The sequence below is a fragment of the Coffea arabica genome, chromosome 3c (assembly GCF_036785885.1).
Source record: "Coffea arabica cultivar ET-39 chromosome 3c, Coffea Arabica ET-39 HiFi, whole genome shotgun sequence".
Taxonomy (NCBI): domain Eukaryota; kingdom Viridiplantae; phylum Streptophyta; class Magnoliopsida; order Gentianales; family Rubiaceae; genus Coffea; species Coffea arabica.
This window is the reverse complement of record NC_092314.1, coordinates 6,919,224-6,938,676: the sequence shown is the minus strand read 5'-3', so window position 1 is coordinate 6,938,676 and position 19,453 is coordinate 6,919,224. Positions and strand designations below refer to the sequence as shown.

Below are 19,453 nucleotides of genomic sequence, written 5' to 3'. Positions count from 1 at the left end.
CCACCAACCCATTTGATCTCAATAATCAACCAGGATCCAACTACGAACCCCACTATGATACTAGTTTGTTGGGATCCAAGCGCGGAATAAACGACTATTGAAATATCAAGTACACAACAATTAAATGACAAACAAATCATAAGTTTTGAAAGATTAACGATACATAAGATTTCGTGTGATTCGACTCCATCATTGAAGCCACATCCACGGAAAGAAATTTATTCTTTATTGTAAAAAAAAACTATATACAAGAATACAACTTGAACTCAAGTTCAATTCTTAAATACCATTTTTCATCGTCCAAAAACCCTCTCTCACCTCCCATGTCGCCCCTATGTGCTCTTAAGTCACTTTGTAGTATGCCAACCCTACCTATTTATAAGTTACATTACTTGATCAACATCCAAATAATAACAGGGAAAAGTTACATTACTTGATCAGCATGCAAGTAATAACAAGAAATACCTGCTAATTCCTAATCTCATACGGAGTAGAAAATAATTTCTAATTCCTAAACTTATACAAATAGGAAATTCCTTACCAACTATTTCAAGTATGAAATAACTAAAATCAATTAAAAAACTAATTACTTCCACACAAAATAAGAAGCATGTTTAAAAGAAATTAAACCAATTTTTTAACACATATTACTTAGGAGTTAGGACACCGCAATAAATTTGCCTTCATAATCCATACTTACGATTCTATCCTATTAATATTTACCTTCAAAAGCCATTCTTACGACTCTATCCTTATCTCAATCCATCTGTCAATATTAATGGATTTTCTTTTATTTTTGCTTCTAGTGATATGTCATACTTTTGTACCCGTTTGTCGATATTAGCTATACTTAGTATTAAGAACTAATAAATTAGTTGGTAGGGATAATGACGTGACCTAAGATCTTAGATATGACGCTCAAATCTTCCCTTTTACCCCCTCTCTTTGTAAGACTTGGATTACGGTCCGTTTGTTTCGGGTGAAAATATTTTCTTGGGTGAAAATATTTTCCTAATTTTCCTAGTATAAATAGGAGGACTCGAATCCAAGACCTCTTCCTTATACTCCCTCTCCCGTACCACCCAACCCAGGAAAATATTTTCCTAATTTTCCTAGTATAAATAGGAGGACTCGAATCCAAGACCTCTTCCTTATACTCCCTCTCCCGTACCACCCAACCCAACCCTCCCCCTAGTATATTCAAAATAAAAAAAAACCCCACTCTGCTCATCGTATGCTAGTAATTAATTATGTATAACAGGGACATTCTTTTCTAGAAAAACTTTCAGCAGTGAGAGTGCAACAAGATATATGTCGCAATAAGCATTGCATGTGATTGATATTTGACACTAAATGACCAGCAATTTGTTTATTGCTTAAGGAAATATTTTTATTCATATATACATTTCTCCAAGATTTTTTAAAATTAAAAAATGAAATAAATTTTCTTATTTTGTATGGGAAGAAGTATGTAGTTATAATGTGTAGAAAGTAAAGATAGAGATAAAATTGAAAATATTTCAAAAGTTAAACAAATACCGGAAAAATGAAGTAAGAAAATATTTTCAATAAGCTAACTAAACACCTGAAAATGATAAAAGGGAAATGCTTTTCATGAAAAATTACTTTCATGGAAGAAAAATATTTTCCTTCCAACCAAACATACCCTTAAAAGGCTTCAGTTTTCCCCATTTGAGAATATTCTAGTCCTGAAGTTGATACTTTTTAAGTAAGGCGACAGTAATTATTTCACTGTCCAAAATGGGGGGTATAGACTCTAATGGAAGAATCGTATTCGGGAACAACAAGTATATTTCCAAATTACTATCAAAAGACCTGGCCCGTACGGTAGCAGTTTAATGTCTTCATCGTTCCATATACAGCCCCGCCAGCTGGCCAACCACCGAACTTGGGAGAAACACGCATTCTCTTCCCCTCAGCCACAGAAGAAAAAAATTCCACACCGCTTTTAAATTTCCATCCTCAGCTGGTTGGCTGAGGCCTAAAAATCTAAAGCCTGTATCAAAGAAAGGAAGGAGAAGAAGAAATGGAGCAGCCACCAGCAGCACGTGAATTACCGCCCCATCTCCCTGATGAACTCGTCGTTCTTGAAATTCTCCCGAGACTCCCTGTCAAGTCACTCTTGAGATTCAGATGCGTTTCGAAATCATGGCTTTCTTTGATCTCAACACCACATTTCATCAGAGTCCATCTCGAAAAATCATCCCAAAACAAAGATTACAGCCACCTCAGCCTCATTGCACATACTTCTGCCCCGCGTTTTGCTTTCAAGAATTGCTCTGTTCAGTCTTTACTGCAAGAACCGGTTACTCGTGCAGCTAATATTGATTATCCTGTTGAAAAGGCTCCTAGTTCAATCTCTATTGTGGGTTCTTGCAATGGGTTGGTTTGCATTGTTGTAGACTGTGAACAAATTTATATATGGAATCCATCAACGAGAAAATCGAACAAATTGAAAGATTCAGGTTTTATAAGAAAGCAGCATTGCTATACTATTTACGGTTTTGGATATGATGAGATCAATGATGATTACAACGTAGTGGCAATTTTACGGGCTCTTAATCATGTGAAGATTGAGACGAAGGTTTATAGCCTAAAGAGTGACAAGTGGAGAAGGATTGAGGACATTCCTGGCTGTTTCCCTTTTTATAGTTGGGGGAAGTATGTTGATAGAAAGTTACACTGGCCAGGCTATAGTGGTAAGCAAGACAGGGCTGTTGTTTCTTTTGATTTAGCTCAAGCTAAATACGGAGAATTGAAGCTTCCAACTAATGGAGAGGGAGCGTCCTTTCCGGTACTTGGAGTATTAGGGAGGTGCCTTTCTGTAACTTATGAGTATCAGAGGTCCAATACTGTGGATTTGTGGGTGATGAAGGAGTATGGAGTGATGGAATCTTGGACCAAAATTCTTACTTTTCCAAGTTTTGGAATTCGCGGTCCTGTGCCACTGTGCATTTCAAGGAATGATGAAGTTTCAATCCAATTTGGATCTACTTTCAGGCTGTACAGTTTGCAGGATGATTCCATGGGAAATCCTAAGACTATCAACATGGATGGATGCCGTGATGCAACCATCTATGTTGAGAGCCTGGTTTCTGCAAGTGCTACAGAAAAAGAAGAAAGGCGATATGGATAACAAAGGCAAACAATGTAAACATCGCGCACCCGTACTTTTCTTTTGTAATTCTCTTGTCATGTAGTTGGCTGTTCCGTTCTTGATAAGAAATGTGCATGCACTTTGTATTCTGCAGGAAGGGACATGGTAGGAACAACTTTTATGCTTTACGTTTAACGCCCTAAGAGATGATTCCTCTGAGAATTAAAAGAATCCTATGCCTCTGTATTAGTAAATAGTCAATTCTAGCAATCCCTTTGATCTCAATGGAGTTCATGTTTGGCCACTATCCTTGGCACTCGGTTATCTAGATCACCTTGTCGTGTTCCAGTTTAGGGAGTAACAAATGCAGTACTTGGCATTTTCTGCAATTTTGTAGATAAAGCTGAGTTTGAGGAGTTAGGGGAGCATGGGCAAGTACAGTTGTCATATGATGCTGCTGTGTTCGATTAGTGTATTTGTAATTACAATATTTGGTATACGCTCATATAAATTATGCGTAGTATTATATTTTTACACAGCATCAAATAAAACAATTAAAATGACGAGTACAACAACATAATGTAAGTGTATATAAACCAATACATGTAAAAATTACAATAATAGCAGTATAAACCTGTTTAAAGCAGAACCTCCTCGACTTCCTTAGCAAGGGGCTTTTTTTTTTTTTTTTGCGTATCGACATATCTAGTCTAGCTTAATTTGCTCTTAGAGGGGAGGGAAGCCTACTCTATGGGGTGACCCAACCGAGTACATCTAATCTAGTTTAGCCTACTTCTAAGGGGGGGGAGGGGAGCCTATTCTATGGGATGGCCTAACTGAGTCAGGAAACCTGACGAGGATTGAATTACCATCAGACCAAACGGGTGCACCGCACATCCGTATGGATTTAAAACAAACTTCATATAGAGGCGCACATTGATGGAAGATAAGGTTTGAACTCTTGACCTCCCACCCCACAATTAATGTGGCCGGCTGCCTTAAACCTTTCGTTCCTTTCATACTTTTATCAGCCAATAAAGTTTGAGCCATCTAAAATACTGTCTGAAGCAAACACTTAATGCCATTTTGTTTTGAAATTTGATCCTATCCTCCACCTAATTCACAAGGGCACTTTATCTAAACAAATGTGTAGTAGAACAGGCTCATTTCTAATATGCAAAACACATAGTTTGGTGCGAAAATTGAAGAGAATTGATTTATTTGACAGATTGTCTTGATTTTGTTTGATGCAGCTGTTTCATTTCGTGATTTCCAAGACATACTTGTCAGACCCTTGATCGAAAGCCTTGTAGAAGGCATTACTATTCAGTATTCTGGTGAGAAAGATTTAGTAGCAGTTGGTAATATAGTAGTTGACACATCTCATATGTACAAGGATGGATCAACAAATTTTCTTCTCGTGTGAGGACTGCATCCAACCTCTTTGTTTTATTCCTTTCTGCAATAACTTGCAGTTCAATCATAGAAATTTAATGTGGAAAATCTAGATTATGCTTATTTATATCTGATAATTTTAAAGAGTACTCGAAAAGATAACGTCTGAGTTTTTGCAGTAGTTTTACGTTTTCCTCATGGAATTCTTGGGGGGATGGGGTTGGAAAGCAAGAAGTGTTCTGCTTCTGGATATAATTTGCTGCTAAAAGTGTCTATAAATCTTGTCTAAAGCTTAATTATTAGTACAATTAGATATTGCACTTCAATATCTGCAGGATTGAAAGGGAAGAAAATAAGTATGGTTGATTAAGACTTCTTATTTATGAAATTTGAGAAAAAAGATGTAAGGATGTTAACCTTGATATCCTAGTTGATCTTGTATTGTCACCATGGTCATGATATGGACAAGTCTTAGTTTAAACTGTTAAAAATATCACATTACGAAATGATGGGCATTGTCTGTAACATCTTCTTCTATCATAATTTGACATTGTGAGTCTTTGTGACGACTTTCACATGAAGTCTGCAGTAGATTTTTAATCAATACTTCAAAGAAACAATGAAAGTCTTGTCTGATTGTTTCTACTCTTGCGTAGGCTTGACACCCCACTGCTGCACCACTAGCCTAACAAAGTTACAGTCAATCATAAATTTTTTGGGATAAATTACATATAATTCCCTTGTGATTTCATCTATTGCTATATGACCGCTCTAACATTTCAAAATATCGACTTCATCCGCTATGATTTTGTGTAAAGTGGAAACTTGACGTAAGATAACCTATGTAACGCCTTTAATTGAAATACAAATAGTGTCTATACTTATATGCTAAATTAATTGAGAGTTTAACTACCTTCGATAAAAAAGTATAAGGGGATTACGTAGATAAACACAAAAATTATAGGAGGTAAAGTGAATATTTATACAAGCCATAAGGGAATTATATGGAGATCAAGATTTTATCACACACTTTTTTAGAATGTGTTTGATATAAATGTCATAATTGATTGCGTATTTCGTCCATTTTTCACTTTACATAAAATCATAGGAAGGTTATATGGTTATTTTGAAATCTTAAGGAAATCATCTGACATTATGTAAAATCATAGGGAGATTATAAGTAATTTACCCGAAATTTTATCAATCATAAGAATAAGCAAAAATCTAAAATGAGGTCTAATTAGATCTAAAAATCTCAAAGATTTGATTAATTATTGTATCACCCACTCAATGGCTAGTCAGATAGGGGGGGAAAAATGTCAAAGCAACACAATAAGTGCTTTAAAATGATTTGAAAGCATGGCTTGTACATTGAGACTGGTCTAACCCTCTCTCGTATGAACGAAACTTTAAGAAGTAGTGAAATTTTGCCATATCGCTAGTTGAAGATATGATATTCAACAGAAGGGTGCTACTTTGATCTGACCAAATCCATAAGAAGGAGAAAGTCCCTACTCAAATTTGTTATTTTAATGAATGTGAAATTGAGATTACCATTCTGTACTCCGTTACCGTGCTTCTGTTTGTGAACCAAGTGTAAGGCAGGTCACAGGGATGCATGAATACTGAAGTTTTTATGGTGTGTGAATTGTGAAGGAATTTTGGACTAACACTAGATACGACTTCCAAGGAAAAGTTTGCAAGCTAATGATGGTTCGAGGATTCTGCATAGCAGCCTCAGATTTCAATACTCAAGATAGTTTGATCAGATTTGCAAGACTCGTACAAAAAAGTTCTTGGCTTAGAAGTTCCTGTTTTTATTAAGACGCTATTGATACTTTCTAAAGAAGGGGTTGCTCAAGATTTTGCCTCGACTCTTCGGCGGATCAATGCTTTGTCTGATCTCCTTTAGAAATGAAATGCAGACCACTGGAAGCACTTGGGGTCGTCGAATCTGCAGCATTATTGGTGATTGCCAAGTACATAGTGGGTGATAAGTCAAATTGGCAAATTGCTTGAAAGTCAGCCTTAACAGATTAGAAGAATCAACCAGAGCGAGAGGAGAGTGAAAGCTGAAAATAGATCCTTTGCGTGAAAGAACACTGAACATTGACTTTCTTGGTGAAAGTAGGTGCCCAGTAGAGCAAAGGGATGGAAATAATTAAGGTCATCGATTACGGTATTAAATCGCACTAGGATAATTGAGGATAATAGCATAACTTGACGAAGTCAAACAGGAGCACTTGCAATAAATAATTTGCTCGAGTACAAGTTGCCAGACGGAGACAGATGCCGACACAGTTTTGATAGTATCATACAAATGTCCCAAGAATGGATATAAATTTCGTAGCTCATCTCTTCCAAAGTGCAAGTGAAAAATGCATTTAAAAAATGACTAGGTTGATTCGAGAAAGGCCAACGGGCTCTACAGTCTTGTTCCCAGATTCTTCTTGTATGAAACAACCACTTGATTGGCTTTGGATTCATCTCCTACTGTTGGACGAATATTAGAGATTAAAGCAGCATTGGATCAAGAATCTGCTTTCAGCTAACTGATATGCAAGCCCATCAAAGGCCAGAATATTAATATTCTGCAAGAAGATCCAAGGACAATGCCAGATCTTCCCCAAGAACTCATAGTTGACATACTCACAAGGTTACCAGTCAAGTCCATTTTGAGATTCAGGTGTGTTTCAAAATCATGGCTTTGTTTAATCGCAAGTCCTCATTTCATCAAATCCCATCTCACAATATCAACAAAAGTCAACAATCATGCCCGTCATGGCCTTCTTTTAGCTCCCATTGATGCTCCTACTGAGCTTTACACCTGTTCTCTTTATTCTGTTTTGTATCAAAGATCTCCTGTTAGTGCTGAAAAGGTTCAACTCCCCTTGCAAAGTAAATATCCTAGATTATCCTTTGTGGGATGTTGCAATGGGCTGGTTTGTTTATCTGAAGGGTCTCATGATCTCATTTTGTTCAATCCATCCACAAGAAAATCCAATGTTTTACCGAATTCAGGCATTGATGTGGGTAAATTTAAGCATATGACATATGGTTTTGGTTATGATGAAGTACATGATGATTATAAAGTAGTAGCAATAGGCTATTCTTGCCCCTATGGGATGAATTGCCAGACTATAGTCAATGTCTACAGTTTAAGGACCAACTCTTGGAGAAATATTCAAGGCTATGAAGGTGGATTCATTTCTTCTTGTTCAGGTGTGTTTGTTAACGGAGCTCTTCATTGGCTAGTGGTTTCTGAGGATGGTTCTATTTCCTCTTGGCGAATTGTTTCTCTGAATCTGGCAACAGAGACCTATGGAGAGATATTGCAGCCTAACTATGAAAAGGGCAATGTTGCTTTTATGCCCGGGGTTTTAGAAGGAAATCTTTGTGTCTTTTACAACCACTATGAAGTGAAATTCGATGTATGGGTGATGAAGGAATATGGGCTGAAGGAATCTTGGACTAAGTTGGCTTGTATCCCTTACTCTGTGAATTTCAATGGTCGTGCTTCACCATTGTTTGTCTCAGAAGCTGGGGAGATCTTATTGAAGCATGATTACTCTTTGATGCTCTACAATGGGAAAGATGATATTTTTACAAACCGGGATCTGCAAATGCAAGGTGCTAACTATCCAGGAGCAGCTGCTGTCTACATTGAGAGCTTGGTATCCCCTCACATTGATGAGGTTGGGCACAAAACTTGTGCACAGTGAAAGAAAGGTGAAATTGTTCAAGGATAACCTTTTCCAACCTAGAATATTACTTCTGTTAGACATTGCTTTGAAATATTCTAGTTTGCGGAAGACTCCCCCAATGATGGACTAGGCAACCTCACAAAAGTCCTAGCCGCTAAATGGCACAGATCAGAAGATGCTATGATTTTTGGTGTACAACAGTGCTTTTTCTTGAATCTGTATGATAACCTATTTTCTTTGATGCTCTTCTCAGTCTTATTGGCGTTTTACCTATTTGCACATTTTCTTCAATGCTTTTTCAGTTTCAAGTTGAGAAACGTACCTCTTTTAGCTGATATCCCTCAGAATTGCAAACTCATAACTAAACTGGATTCTAATTGCTGATAACTCGCAGCAAATACGATGAGAACTCACTCCTGATAAACCACCAAATGTGCTGCCAAATGATGGTCATAAGGTGCTTAACAAGTTCTGAATCCACTTCTACTTGAACCACAATAATCATTATCTGTAATATCTATATATTTCCTTCATTGTATCAACACTTGAGATCATCTTCTAGGTCCAAGACTCCCAGGTAGTTAATTACCTCTTGACATTCAGATCCACCTAAAATGGTCATCAATATGCCTCCTTACTCTGCATACATATAGATACAAGGTGTCAATCTGTTTCTTCGTGCTTCTTTCTCATTAAGCTTGATTCTGGTTGCTTGTCTGAACAGAGCCAATGGTGCTTGCGTAATGAGAATGAGATGAAGATTGTACAATGAGCCTATCGCGCTTGTATTCCTTCTTGTTAGTGGATTTATTGAGAGAGGCTTTTGGCGAATTATGGGTGAGAGATAAGGGGTTGTCGCGAATTAATATTGGGCTAGAGGCTAACCGAAGTAATGATTCCACAAGACAAGTGAATCTCAGGAAGGATTTTAGTCGAAGCCTGTGTAGAGTTTCAATGATCTAATCATGGGCAATTTATATGATTGGAATATGTTTGTTTACTTCAATTCCCATTGATTTTCCATCATAAAGTTTAGTGTGTTTTGCTTGTCAGAGTTAACTGCTTATAAGGGAGAACTATAAGTGCTGCAGAATGCAAAGCAGGATCCACAAAGAAGCATATAAAGAGGATCTGCCTACCTAACTGAAGTGAAAATTTGTGAACACAATTACGAAGCAAAGAGAATTAAATCATTGGTCATAGAGTTGATGCATCGGAGAAACCAGTTTTTTGAGGTTTATAAGCATCTCATGGATCAGTTCAGAGAATCATTGAACACTTCAGAAGCAGCTTATGCTTGCAGAAACCATGAAGCTGTATCATCCTTGCGCAGGGGCCATGCTAATCTTCTCTGTATCGTTCCAATTTTATCGGATGTCCCCGAAGGGACCTGTATCTAGTCAAATCTATAACAAAATACTAAGTAGAATTTGATCATTTCTTTGACATCATAAGAAACTATATTAGAGCACAGTTCTGATATACTATAACGGATGTTCTGTTACGATAATCGTCAAGTTATTCTATGGCTCTTCGAAGTTCTTAGGTTTCTGCCTTACTAAGCATTACGAGCAAGGAGAGGCTATCAAACAGATCCAAGGTGGCAGCTTAAGTTTCTATTAAGATGAAAACAAGCAAAAGAAACCAAGGTTTTATTTCATATCGACCGATGAAAAGTGACAACAAATTATCTCAAATTTGGTCAGAAATGAAAATCACTGATCTTCATTGTAAATGTTGAGGCATAATTGCTGAACTCAAGAACAACACTCTGGAATAAAATGGTCGCCCTATCTTGCTGTGGAAAACATTAAGTTTCAAGTTCTTAACATTATGTAACATCAAAGTAACAAGCCCAAATTCATCAATAATTGGATTGGAATGGAACGGAGAAATCTCAATGCAAAGTTATTCTAACTACTCAACATAATTAGAAGCACAAAATGGAAAATTGAGCAGTCTTAGGACAAAAAAAAAAGGGGGGCCTTGATTCACTGCAGAAAGGATGACAAAAGAATTTTACTAAACTTTAGAGAGCATGATGAGAATTTACTATCTTTAGTGCTGTACTTGTTGCTCCTGATTCAGTGAAACCAGGCTTTCTACATAAACGCAGGCATCAGACAATGTGAACTGGAGATCCGCAGATGAACTACTCAATCCAACCTTATAACTCCTAAAAGAACCATCTTTTGCATTGTACAATACCAAATCTGGCCCATTTATAAGCAAAATTTTCTCATCTTCTGATGTGCACAGTAGTTTATAACTGGGATACGCCCAGGATTCATGGTGGGGGATGCTAAGCACTTTCATCCAAGATTCTCTAATCCCATATTCCTTCATAATCCACACGTCAGTGTGAGTGTATTCATTACCATGCCTACAAAGCATACATAGACTCCCTTGGAAAATATCTAAATCTGAGTCATTATAATCGTCAAAATTTGGTAGCCCCATCTCTCTATATGTTTCTGATGGTAAATCAACACAACAAATGGACAGATAATCTTCTTTTTTTAAGGGCCAATGGAGATTCCCATTCAGAACTATACCACACTGCTCTTGAGCAATATAACCGCCCTGAAAATTCCCAAGGCTCTTCCAAGATTCATTTCTCATGCTGTAAACGTTAACGTCTCGCCGCCCAGAAGATAGCACAGCACAATCGTCAAAAGTGCAGATAATCTCAACTACTTTATAGTCATCATTGACCTCATCATAACCAAAGCCGAAAATAATGTAATATTGGTCAGAATATTCCGGTACTTCAACGTCTAAATCAGGCAATTCCTTGGATTTTCCAGTAGATGGGTTCCACAGAAATAAACCACTTACATTAGCATCAATGCAAACCAACCCATTATAACTACCAACTATTACGATGGTCCGAGAGGGGACTTCCCAGTTGAGATTATCAAACATGACAACATCAGTAGATATTTCATCACACATTAAGCAGTTGAGAGAACATTGTTTTACGCAATCATCAACGTCAACATACCCCTTGATGAGAATCCTTTGGCTGTCTCTGGAAGTATTGAATTTGAGATGGGCTTTGATGAATTCTGGGCTTGATATTAAGGACAGCCATGATCTCGAAACGCATTTGAATCTCACGAGGGACTTCACCGGGAGTCTTAATAGGATTGCATTTATGACTTCATCCGGAAGGATTGGCAGTGAGGCCGAAGGGATTGCTAAATCTTGGGTGGGAGCTGACGGGAAATCTTGATGTGGGGTGTGTTCAATTTTTGTTGATCGGCCACCAGTAGTTCCACTTGTTCTGTCCATGAGAGGTTTGCTTCTGAGCTGTGCACGAAATTTAGTGGTAACTTTAGGCCACCCGGTGATACCGAGAGCTCATCAAGGGTCAGAAAGAAAAAGAAATAAATGGCAATAGAGTTGGATGCTTTTTTCTTTTTTTGGGTCTTCTTCTTCTTATTCTTGTTCAACTGTTGTAACCTAACATACAGACATAGTGGATAAGACAAGGATGACAGATGAGTGTAAGGACACCAATGGTTCAGCACTAGCGGACGGGCCCCACAATTGGAGATAAATTTGAGTCGAATCGAGCTGTACTGCTCGAGATAAGATAATTGAGTTCGAACTCGTCAAACTTTTGGAAGTCAAACTCAAGTTCGAACTCAACTTCCGATTATCTTACTCAATCTCAAACTCGAATTTGAGTTTAATTAAATCTAGTTGAGTTAAATTAAATTCAATCGAGCCTATTTGAGTTTAACTGAACCTATTTGACTCTAATTAAACTCACGTATTACAAATTAATATTTTATATATAATTTAAATAAAAGATATTATTGATATTTCACAATAATAAATATAAAAACATTAAATATATATATATATTATAAAAATTCGATTAGGCTTGTCGAGCTTTCGAGTACAAAATATTGAAACTCAACCTTGACTCGTGAGCTCAAATAAGTAGCTCGAACTCAAGATTAAACTCGATCAAAATGAGTTCGAGTCGAATTATTTGGTTCAATATCATCCCTACTCACAAGTGCCTTCGATGTAACAAAAATTAAATTGAATGACTATTTAACCGTGAAATGGAATAAAATGAAACTTGTGAAGCCTCAGATTTGTACAAAAAAAAAACCCCAGGTGCCAACTAAAGTTTCTAGGAAGAAGAAAACAAGGAACAAGTGACAGAAAACCAGAATTTATTTTAGTCTATATTTACAAAGTCAAGCAAACACAACAGTTTCATTTGGCTGGAAATCAACTTTCTGATTATACTGCAGAAATATCTATTATGTTGATGCTTACGTACTTGTTCAATAACAATACGTCCACCATTTCAAGGTAGATCAGAAAAGCAATACAGATGTGATAACTAAATGTGCAAAACTTTTTAACTCATTTTTCTCTTGGATTCAACTCAATCTGCATCTAATAGCAAAGTATCCAATATATTTGAAATCATGCACGTCCTCCAAATTCTTTAATTTCAGAAAATCACATCAGAGTAAAAGCAAAGATAAAACGTAACCAAAGTCGTAGAAACTACTAGGCTACGAGATCTTCTATATTCTTCTTTTCCCACATTTGGGTACCTGAGGAATGGGCCATGCTTCAATAGCAACCTTTGTTCTCTAACAGCTCAACTTTTGAACAAGTTTCCAATTATTCAGGAAGAAATCCAAAGCATGAGATATATGCAAAACCTAAGAACACTGGAGAATTGTTAAGACGGGCATCAGATATATCTGAGATCATGCTTTTTTTGGAACTGAAAGCAGGATCCAAATTCTTTGCCAGCCTAAGAAAAGTAAGACGGGGATGACAAGCAAGTCTACCTATTCTGTATTTCAAACTTCTAAACCCTTTCTCTCATTTTTTTTTTTTTCAAATCTTTTTACACTAGGGGTGAAAAAACATTACAACATAAGAGTTTCACCGGATGAATGACAAAAAAAGGGGAAAGAACGAATGTCAGGAAAGCATAACCATGAAGCAACTCAAATTGAGCACTTATATTGTAGTTTACAAACGTTAATCTGTGGACCATAATATTGTACATTTGGCAGATTTATTAGAGGCAGAGAGACCAAATTAAGAAGATCTGAGCATGTAATCTGAATTGCAACTATAGCTGATTACATGTGGAGCCTGTTTTTATAGGGCATATGCCAAGGTGTGATGTGGGATGGTACTTATCTTATCATAGGTGAGTTCTACTGTATTTTCTGGTATCATCCTAATGAGTATCAATTCATCGTTGGATCTGTACAAAAGAAATATTAGTTTTTAGATGATTTTATAAATTTAAATAATTGAATGATGTAACAAAATTCTGACCCTGCCATCTAGATTAGGACAGGTTAAATTATAGAGGTATTATCGTTGCTGTTAAAAAAAAAAAAAAGGAAATCTGACTCTTAGGTTTAGGTCGTACGATGATGTAAAATCTGACTCTTAGCTTGGAATTCCTCGTACTGAGAGTGCTGGCAAGGGTCACCTTCATTTCAATTTGGTGTGAAAGTTTTGAGAATTAATAATGAATCAAGATTTTAGGGATTTCTATATTTGTACCTATACTTAATAATGCCGTGATTTTTAATTGATTTTTGTAGGCGCACTCTTGTTAAATTTTTGTTTCAAGGTGCTTCTCTTTTGTTAAATTTATATGGATATGAGCATACTTATGCAAAAGTCCTCAATCATTTGCACCTTAAAAAGATCCGATGATGATTCCAAGGTTTGTTTGTTTCAATATTTGTCAATTCTCTCCATTGCACTAATTACCAAATCTTGCAGTATAAAATTCAAACCTGTTTGTTCATCCACGTAGTTGCCAGGTTCATTGATGGTAACAAAGTCGGTCCAGGTTCAATGTATTATAAATCATTGGAGTCAAAATACAATAGAGCTACCTAGCACAGGCATAAGTCACCAATTTTACCAAATTTCATCCATGGGAGAAGTAGCAATACACCCAGTTTTCATCCAAGATCTTGAACATAGGCCTAAAATCATAAGAACCGAAGTTGAAGGCATCCCATTAATTGATCTTTCTGTTCTGAACTCTCCAGACAGCTCTGTTTCTGATGATAATTTGGCTCGCCTGGTTTCTGAGATAGCTGATGCATCCCAAAAATGGGGTTTCTTCCAAGTTATCAATCATGGGGTTCAATCTGAATATCGCGAAAAATTCTTTTTGGCATCAAGAAAATTCTTTGCCTTGCCTAAAGAGGAGAAGCTCAAGGTTAAGAGAGATGAAGTGAATCCCTTTGGATATTATGATACAGAGCTTACTAAGAATGTTAGAGACTGGAAAGAGGTCTTTGATATCAGTGTGGATGATCCCACTTTTGTTCCTGCTTCCCATCAACCTGATGATAAGGAGCTCAGGCAATTGACTAATCAATGGCCTCAATATTTTCCAGAACTAAGGTATGCACGAACAATTTTGCATTCTTGTGCAGCTTGCATTCATGATGACAAATTTCTTGTACGTTTACTAGCGATTCTGGCTTGATCTAATCTGTGATGTCAAAAGTAGTAGTGTTCTTAACAAGTATATATGCTTATAGAATATCTAATATCGTAGTTTGTGCATAATTTTAAGGAGAAAAAGAAGGGTACTTGCAAAGATGGAGTAGCAGAATGGGAAGGAAAATTAGACTTGCAAGTGACCTATATTACCTAGGGTGTTTTAATAAGAAAAGGTCCCTTGTGCTGTACATATTGTTAGATAAAGTTTTTTGGTTTTTTTTTTCCTTCCTTTTTCAGGGAGGCATATGAATTATATGCTGAAGAAATACTGAAACTGGCATTCAAGTTATTGGAGCTAATAGCTCTGAGTTTGGGGCTGCCAAAGACTAGGTTGAATGGCTTCTTTAAGGATCACACCAGCAGAATTAGGCTCAATCACTATCCACCCTGTCCCACCCCAGACTTAGCACTAGGTGTTGGTAGGCACAAGGATGGTGGTGCCTTGACAATTCTGGCTCAAGATGATGTTGGGGGACTTGAAGTCAGGAGGAAAACAGATGGAGAATGGATTCTTGTCAAACCAACTCCCGATGCCTATATCATCAACGTCGGCGACATTGTCCAGGTGACCACAAATATCATGGTTCGAGGGATTTCTTTAGAGGCAAATGAACCATAAGTAAACCTGATTATGTGTAAAAATCTGGCAGGTATGGAGCAATGACAAATATGAGAGTGTAGAGCACAGGGTGATGGTGAATTCTGAGAAGGAAAGGTTTTCGATTCCACTTTTCTTCAATCCAGCATATTATACTTGGGTTGAACCTCTGGAGGAGCTGATCAATGAGCAAAATCCTCCTCCCAAGTATAAGGCGTATAACTGGGGGAAGTTCTTCTCATCCAGAAGGCGCAGTAATTTCAAGAAACTTGAAGTCGAGAATCTGCAAATTTATCATTTCAGGATTAACTGATGATGCTGGAAGTTGCTTTACCTTTTGCAAGTATATGTTGCTTTCAGCTTTTGGGCTTGCCACTGGAAGGTTGTAAGTAAATAAGGAAATATGTAATAAGAAGAGAACAAAGGATCATAGCTAGCTTTGCTATGCTATGATATTTGAAGGGCCCTGTTCTATTAATAGCTTTGTTTGGAAAGCAATTTTCTAAAGAAAAATTGCTACGTTTTCCGTAAACACATTTTCCCATCACCTTTTTACCTCAAATGTATTAAATCATTACAGTAATTTTTCTAAAAAAAAAAAAAATCCAGAAAAATGCAATCCAAACAAAGCCACCAAGAGGACTTCTAGGATGCAAATATATTTGCAGAGTAAAGTTTAAGGGCATTGTCAATCTATCTGATCCATCACCAAGATATTACAGCGTCTACCTGAGATAGTGGACTACCAAGTACCAATACATATATTTTTAACCTGGTAGAAATGGAAATCAGCCAAGAAAAAGTGAATAGAGGTGGCTTCAGAGAACAGATGCTGTAAGTTGGTGATTATCAAATTTGACTGTGAGATCCTTTGTGTCATTGCAAAGTGATGATCAGTGAGGCCATGATAAATGAGATTCTGTGACATGGAATTGATTGCAAAGTTTGCTCTGCATCCTTTATCAAATTACATTTTTCAACTCGTGCTATGGAACCTTAAGAAGCAAGTCTATTTTCAGCTCTCACCCAATGCAACAGGTCTGTTCAAGAAACAACAAAATAAAATAAAATAAAAATACAACTTTTTCTGTCACATTACTTTGAAAAGACATTTGAAACATGGTCATGCACGAAAATCTCCTCTACAGCCTATGCTAAGGGCCGATACTGTTCCACGTACAGGCTTGTGTGCATGTTCCCCAACTATCCTAAAATATAATAAGACTAATCTACTCCCTAGAGATGTGATAAGGTGCTTTTTAGTAGAATATTTTGGGCATTATTGTATAATTATTTGGTTAAATATTTTATTAATTTGGTGAATTTTTCTCAGATATGATTTTGGTACCTGCAGAGGCCCTGTCCTGGGTCTAGACACGTGGCAGCCCAGGTAGGGCCGAAGCTGGGCCTCGGCCCCAGGCCCCTGCCAGCCATCCTGGGCCGCGCTGATGTTAGGGCTCCAGGAAAACCTGGGAGGCCATCCCGCAGAGGTTGGGGGGAATCCCCCTGAGTGCGGGATATGGACTATTCTGGACAGGTCTCGGAACGTACGGAGGCCGGACTCCCTCAGCAGGTATGAAAGGTAACTCACACCGTGGGAAAAAGAGGTACGCTCACTATTGGCAAACGGCTCTCGACTGCTTACTCTCGTGAACTGGACTCACCGGAAAATTAACTTGACCGTCGGAGTGCCCTCGGGGACAATCCTCGGGCCCCCCATTGCTAGTTCATTCTCATCTGTTTTGCAGGCTTAGAACCAGTTCTTCCATCAGCACGCCGAGTTAGTCGGGTCAGCTCGATCCGGGGAAGTTCAGCGCTTCTTCAGTACCAATTGCAAGATTTGATGCTAAAAAATGCTTAAAATCGAAATTCAGAAGATTCATTGTACGGGAGCATTTCAAGCAGTGGAGTCCGTTTGAGAAGTTGACGAAACTAAATTATAATAGACTTTATTTTATTTCACTTTAGGGAGTCTTGTTTTTATTTTTGAATACCAAAACAACAAGCCCCAATGGCTTAGGTTTCTTCGTCTGGCTTAGGTTTCTTTTCGTTCTTTGTAGCTTTTGAATGGGGTGGCCCGTAGCTCTGTAAAAGAATCAGGGGACACAAGCCCCAATTGTTGACTTGGCAAATTGCTTTTCCAATTGTATTGATCGAATTGAGAAATCAAGCAAAAGCCTTTCTCGTATGTTTGTGAGCAATTAGGAAGCCAGCCGCCATTGTGGACCTTTGGCTTTGCTTTTTCACTCGATTTTGACCGCAATTGGAAGATAACATCAGTGATCAGACCATCTTATTCGTATGCTTTGGAGAACAATTGGAAGCAATCAAATGTCTTGCGTTTCTCTCCTGTTTTTGACTGAAATCGGGAGAATTGATTTGAAAACTTCTCCCAACTCCACATGCGCGGCTTGTTTTCTAAATATGGGGAACTAAACCCCTAAATTTAGTCGTGGGACAACCGACGAATTGGTTCAATAATTACTGTGAGATCTAAACCGTTTTTAATTATTTTTTTCATCTATTAATATTTATATGTTCCCTGCTTTTAATTGCTATAGCCTTGTGTATGATTGGTTAGTGCGTAATAATTAATTATTCATATAGGCTATTTTGCTAAATAGGGATAATTGAATCCATAATTGTTCGTTATCTCTATCTTAGTAGCAACTGGCGTAATTGGATTTATGTCAGGGGAACATATGATCTAACTTAAATAAACCCTCGTAGCGTGTTTATTAGTTAGGGTTGAACCTTTCTAATTATTAATGCAATCTAGAAATTAAATTCTACGGTCGTACCTAGGGTTGTTTCTAGGTTAAAAAAATAGTTAACGGTCGTACCTTAACTATCAAGAAATTAAGGAGAGGTTGGTTGTTTATCGCGTGCATGACAATTATAACTAATCTATCAATGAATGTTGGAATTATCTGTGAATCGATGATCAGTGCATGAACCATTTCTAAAGTGTATCCTTGGCTAGAGCTCTCCTAATTATTTTTTTAATTAATTATTTCTGCATTTAATTTATTTAGTTGGCATTTAATTCTAAAACCCCCTATTTGTCTTGACTTGAAAAGAAACAAATTTCTTGCTAGTCCTTGAAGAGACGACCCTGCTTGCCACTGTCTACTAGTTAGTGAATTCAGTTAAATAATTAATTCAAGTATATCGAATTAAACAAACTCTTCGAGAACAGAATGAATCAAATAACCCATTGCACACCTAGAGTCCCTGCTCCAGTACTAGAATTGATTATTGACTGCTTCAGGTGGTAGTTAGGTTTTATTTATTATTATTGCACAGGTTCGACACCTGTCAAGATGAATTCTACTTCAATGAAATGTCAACATTTATTGTTTTAGTATCTACATCTATTACGTTAACATGTATAATGCACCGTTCAACGGATACTAGAATCTTCTTATCCCTACATTGACAGTAATAATAAGTTTGGCTAGCATTAGCTAGTTATTAATTGGGAAGATTTTGCAGTCTCTTTTGGGTATCATACTCAAAAGTGAAATTTATCGTTAGATAGTAAAAGAAGTGTTATTAACCTTTAGATTAAACATTCTTAAATATTTAAAATTTAAATTTATTATCTCAAGTCAGATACAAGTAGAGGGAATGTACAAATGAAATTCATTGTGGAATGGTGAAAGAAGTGTTATTGAATCTTAAATTAAACATCATTAAAATTAAAAATTAAAAATTTAAATTATTATCCCCAGAGGGATACAAGTAAAGAGAATGGCACTTAAATGGACCATAGAATTTTCCTATTAGTTGTGGGGCGTAGCTTTCTCCATGCTTTTGGGAACTATCATTATGTGTGTACTTATATTTCTTTTAGGTGTACACGTCTATTTTATAGCAGCTGAATTAACAGTCCGGTGTTCTTAATAATTTTTAGCTTTTACTATCAAAAGCATATGGCAAAAATTTAAAAGCCCAAGAGTATTATGTAGAAATGTAAAAAAAAAAAAATGAATTTATTAATAAAGGATTCTAAGAACTAACTCAAACATAACTTTAGTTATTTATAATATTGAACCATTTTTATCATTCTTTCTTTTGTTTCTTTTTTTTTTTGTTTCCATGGACTGT

General features: G+C 36.9%; 4 protein-coding genes and 1 pseudogene across 5 annotated transcripts; 3 read left to right on the top strand and 2 right to left on the bottom strand.

Moving 5' to 3' along the window:
• Positions 1-1,795: 1,795 nt before the first annotated feature.
• LOC113734914 (F-box/kelch-repeat protein At3g23880-like) lies at positions 1,796-4,621 on the top strand. Of its 2 annotated transcripts, none has more exons than XM_072082118.1 (2): positions 1,796-3,171; positions 4,372-4,621. In XM_072082118.1, exon 1 carries the CDS (start codon positions 2,048-2,050, stop codon positions 3,155-3,157), a length of 1,110 nt encoding a protein of 369 aa, XP_071938219.1. In that variant the 5' UTR covers positions 1,796-2,047; the 3' UTR covers positions 3,158-3,171; positions 4,372-4,621. The 2 variants fall into 2 exon arrangements, with proteins under 2 accessions (XP_071938219.1, XP_071938220.1); XM_072082119.1 differs by lacking the exon at positions 4,372-4,621 and adding an exon at positions 3,273-3,403.
• Positions 4,622-4,729: 108 nt separating this feature from the next.
• Positions 4,730-8,490, top strand: LOC113734431 (F-box/kelch-repeat protein At3g06240-like). The gene has a single exon (XM_027260976.2). The coding sequence runs from the start codon at positions 7,126-7,128 to the stop codon at positions 8,233-8,235; it is 1,110 nt and encodes a 369-aa protein (XP_027116777.1). The 5' UTR covers positions 4,730-7,125; the 3' UTR covers positions 8,236-8,490.
• Positions 8,491-9,518: 1,028 nt separating this feature from the next.
• LOC113736164 (U6 spliceosomal RNA) lies at positions 9,519-9,607 on the bottom strand (annotated as a pseudogene).
• Positions 9,608-10,275: 668 nt separating this feature from the next.
• Positions 10,276-11,511, bottom strand: LOC113734430 (F-box/kelch-repeat protein At3g06240-like). The gene has a single exon (XM_027260975.2). The coding sequence runs from the start codon at positions 11,509-11,511 to the stop codon at positions 10,276-10,278; it is 1,236 nt and encodes a 411-aa protein (XP_027116776.1).
• A 2,350-nt stretch (positions 11,512-13,861) lies between these two features.
• Positions 13,862-15,804, top strand: LOC113734530 (protein LATERAL BRANCHING OXIDOREDUCTASE 1). Its single transcript, XM_027261118.2, has 4 exons — positions 13,862-13,948; positions 14,042-14,643; positions 14,983-15,310; positions 15,396-15,804. Exons 1-4 carry the CDS (start codon positions 13,877-13,879, stop codon positions 15,654-15,656), a joined length of 1,263 nt encoding a protein of 420 aa, XP_027116919.2. The 5' UTR covers positions 13,862-13,876; the 3' UTR covers positions 15,657-15,804.
• Positions 15,805-19,453: the final 3,649 nt, after the last annotated feature.